Source organism: Canis lupus, chromosome 9 (genome assembly GCF_048164855.1).
Source record: "Canis lupus baileyi chromosome 9, mCanLup2.hap1, whole genome shotgun sequence".
NCBI lineage: Eukaryota > Metazoa > Chordata > Mammalia > Carnivora > Canidae > Canis > Canis lupus.
The window spans coordinates 15,057,273-15,060,825 of NC_132846.1; the positions used below are offsets into that span (position 1 = coordinate 15,057,273).

The 3,553-nt window shown below is 45.2% G+C and overlaps 1 protein-coding gene across 3 annotated transcripts; it reads right to left on the minus strand.

Annotated features, from left to right (window-relative positions):
• Window positions 1-521: 521 nt before the first annotated feature.
• Window positions 522-3,331, minus strand: CFL2 (cofilin 2). Of its 3 annotated transcripts, none has more exons than XM_072838237.1 (4): window positions 3,171-3,331; window positions 1,772-2,079; window positions 1,578-1,654; window positions 522-1,495 (listed from the first exon to the last, which is right to left on the minus strand). In XM_072838237.1, exons 1-4 carry the CDS (start codon window positions 3,171-3,173, stop codon window positions 1,383-1,385), a joined length of 501 nt encoding a protein of 166 aa, XP_072694338.1. In that variant the 5' UTR covers window positions 3,174-3,331; the 3' UTR covers window positions 522-1,382. The 3 variants fall into 3 exon arrangements, with proteins under 3 accessions (XP_072694338.1, XP_072694339.1, XP_072694340.1); XM_072838238.1 differs by having other exon boundaries at window positions 2,681-3,188; XM_072838239.1 differs by lacking the exon at window positions 3,171-3,331 and adding an exon at window positions 2,199-2,315.
• Between the last annotated feature and the right edge of the window lie 222 nt (window positions 3,332-3,553).

The window sequence follows — 3,553 nt, forward strand, 5'->3', positions numbered from 1 at the left end:
TGCTTAAGACTGCTACATCATTATTTTTTCCAATTTGCAAAATATATTAAGAAATAATAGCTGAAATGAAAGTTCCTAAACATGAGAAGTATTAACCTTTGAAGGACATTTTATAAGTTTTCATTATGACCAAATATGCAGTAAGAGCTTCCTGCTTCTACTAGTCATTTACTTAGAAATGTAAACGTGAATTAAAAAACAACTACCCTAATTTATCCAGAGAATAAATCTGGTATTGAAGAATATTTTTCAAAGTGCAAAAAATAACTTCTGATCTTCATATTAACATATAAGGAAATAAATAAACTAATGCTTATAAAAGTATCCCGCTATAACAATAATATTTTCTATTAGTTGGCTTTAGGATAGAATATTTTTTAAACTCAACAAACTGGAAAATATGCATGAATGTTGTACAAAAAAATTCTTAAATGACCAGTGCAAAGATTAACAGTAGCTGTTTACCCTAAAAGTTGCTTCACGTAACATTTTGCAAAATGTCCAAGGAAAACAAGGCAACGTTCTGTAATATGCCACAATTTTTATTGCAACGTGGCCATTTTTGTGAGGGTAGGGAGTTTGATCTCAAAAACAATGTTCCATTTAAGGCTCTTTTATACAGAAATTGCCATCATGACTGATATTCAAAATATTTTTAGTGTTGCAAAACTTACATGGTAAACATAAACTCCTACACTTATTCAGTAGTGTACACTCAATAGAAAACAAAAAGGCATTAGTAACAGCTATTTCTTTTAAGATATGCAGGTAACAGGAATGAATACTGAGGTACTAGGATAAGTTGATGACACAGTTAACAAAACTTAATTGGCATTCCTTTTGGGGGGGTGGGAGGTTAAACTCATTACAAAAAAAGTGCTTTCAATGCATAGTGTTAAATCTGTGCTGCCATGTCACAAAAATAGGCTTGCCAAGGCAGGTGAGGTGTATGAATGCTCGAGCCTCACAGAACTGCAATCAAGTGCAACTATAAATAATACTGAATAAAGTTTACCATCTGACCAGTGGATAATACTTTCAAGGCATTCAATCAGCTTACCCTTTGCAGTATTCTAAGCTATTCACATTGACAATCACTTTCATTGTAGTGCTTGCTGCAAGGGAGGCATATAACGAGTTGTTTTGGCTAAAATATGATGGGAAGGCATTCCTTGGGTTCTACATAAAAGTAACAGTATTAAACAGTCTAATGGCAATCACTGATAGGCTGCTTACATGAATGATATTTCCTTCATTCACTGTATTGGAAGGACCCAGTGGGAAGAGGGGGAAAAAAAAAAAACACCACCTAATACTATTTCAATTGATTGAGCTGGAGAAATGGAAGCTCCTTAAGATCCAGATGGCACTTGAATCTCATTTTATAAGGGTTTTCCTTCAAGTGAAACTACTACGTTGCCTCCCAATTTCTCTCCAAGTGTCGAACGGTCCTTTATATCATCCAAGCCATTTACTTGCCACTCATGTTTAATACCTAAAAAGGAAAAACATTATCCCATTATCTTATTATAATTAAGAAAGAGTAATTCCTCTGCACAAATTTTTAATGTTTGTACCTGTAAATTTCTTTTTAATGGCATCTTTAGAGCTAGCATAAATCATCTTGCTTTTTAAAGGTGCACTTTCAGGAGCCCTACAGAAAAAAGAAACAATTGTTGAATCCCACTTAAAAGGAAAACAAAGGCAAAACTGACTATGTTAATAACAATCCTTGCATTTTAAAAGTACTTTTTCTTTTGTTTTTACACACCAGAATATAAATACTAGGTCTTCTTTCTTAGACTCTTTTGTTTCGTATGTGGCATCGTACAAAGCATATCGGCAATCATTCAGAGGTAGCAACTTCACAAAAGATGTGTAGGGGTCCTCTACAGTATCACCAATGTCACCCACCAAGATCTGTTTTGCTTCCTCTACAATTATTTGTCTTTTGTCATCGCTTAAACAGAAGAGAACTGCTTTCTTTCTTTTTTTGATCTCCTCTTGTGTAGAAGATTTCCTTACTTTCATATCATTAAAAACTTTGATGACTTCATCATTCACTGTAACTCCAGAAGCCTGAAATAAAAAAAGAACAGTAATTCAGAACAAGTATTTTGGTTTTAACCAAAATTACTGTTTGCCTAGAGAGGATTCACGGATTCACTTTAATCTGGACATCAAAAATTGCATCCTACCAGGCAAGCAGTCCAATCAGAGTTGCCACATTTTAAGTATCAGTATATGAGATGCACCGAAGGATTCTAACTCGTCCTGCCCCATTCATCCTTTTTAAAGGGATTTGGAGGTTGAAGTAAATGGAAGGTAGAGGGAAAGGGACAAATACAAGCTGTCCCATCCCTGAAATGTTTCCTATTTCACTGGGTGATGTCAGAGCTTCAGGAGCAGCAGCAAAAATACCTTCTGTATTGTGTCAACTCTGCTGGCCTTAAAAAAACACTTTTGGATTTCAGTTAAAGCTTCTACTATTTTTTTTTTCTTTAAAGTCATCCTAGCCAGTGCCGTTTCCTCATAAGGAAAGAGAATCAAGTGTGAACTCCAAACCGCCCACGGCTACAACATAATTGCCTCACAGCTCAAATGCAGACGCTTCAAAACTAACGGAGCTAGTGTAAAAGCTTTTTACGGCGAAAAGGCATTTTAAAAAGCGTTCTCTCACCTCCTTAACCTCCTCTTAGGGGTTTTATTACAGGGCCAGCAAGATCCTTCACAGAAAGCCTTCATTCAGCAAGGGCTCTTTAGAGCACGTACCAATTTGAGGCGAGCGCCCAGTAAATAAGGAAGCCCCGCGCGAGCGCCGCGCGCCCAGGACGAGCCCCGCAGACCCTCCCGCGCCGCGGGCCGCCGCTCGGCACGCCCGACCTCTCCAGACGCCGCTGCCCGGCTCAGGCCTCAGGCCCCAGCCCCGGTCCGCGCCCTCCTCGCCCTCAGGAATCCGAAGAGCGGCAGGGCCTGGCCTGACGGCGGGAGGGTAGGCCGGCCGGCTGGAGAGGCAGAGCAGCGGGGCCGCAGCGCAGCAGCCCCCCGCCTTGAAGGCCCAAATCGGGCTAAAATGGCGGCCTCACTCCCAGGGCCCTGCAGGACCGCGCGGGGGTTTTTGCTCGACGCGTCCCGGCCCTCGGTCCCCCGGGGCGGCGCGCCCGCCTTACCATAGTGCCCGCGGCTGTGGCTGCGGCGGCGGCGGCGGCGGCTCGGGCTCCGCTCTGTGGCACTGGTGGGAAGAGAGGGAGGGGCTGGCGGGCGGGCAGCGGCGAGTGCGGGGCACGCCGGGAGCTGCAGCCCGAGAGGCAGAGGCGGAGGCGGCGGCGGCGGCGGCGGCCGGGGGGCTGCGGGCGGCGGGCGGGGCGGTCACGTGGGCACGCCCCGAGCCGGCCCTTCCGCCGCCCGGCCCCGCCCGCGTCCTCGGCCTGACCCCGGCGCGCGCGCCCAGCAGGCCCGGCGGCTGCGCGGCGGTGGCTGGGGCCCAGGGGCTTGCAGAGCCGCCTCCAGCCCCGGGGCGCCGCTCGTCGGCCGGCCGGGGGGTGGCGCTTTC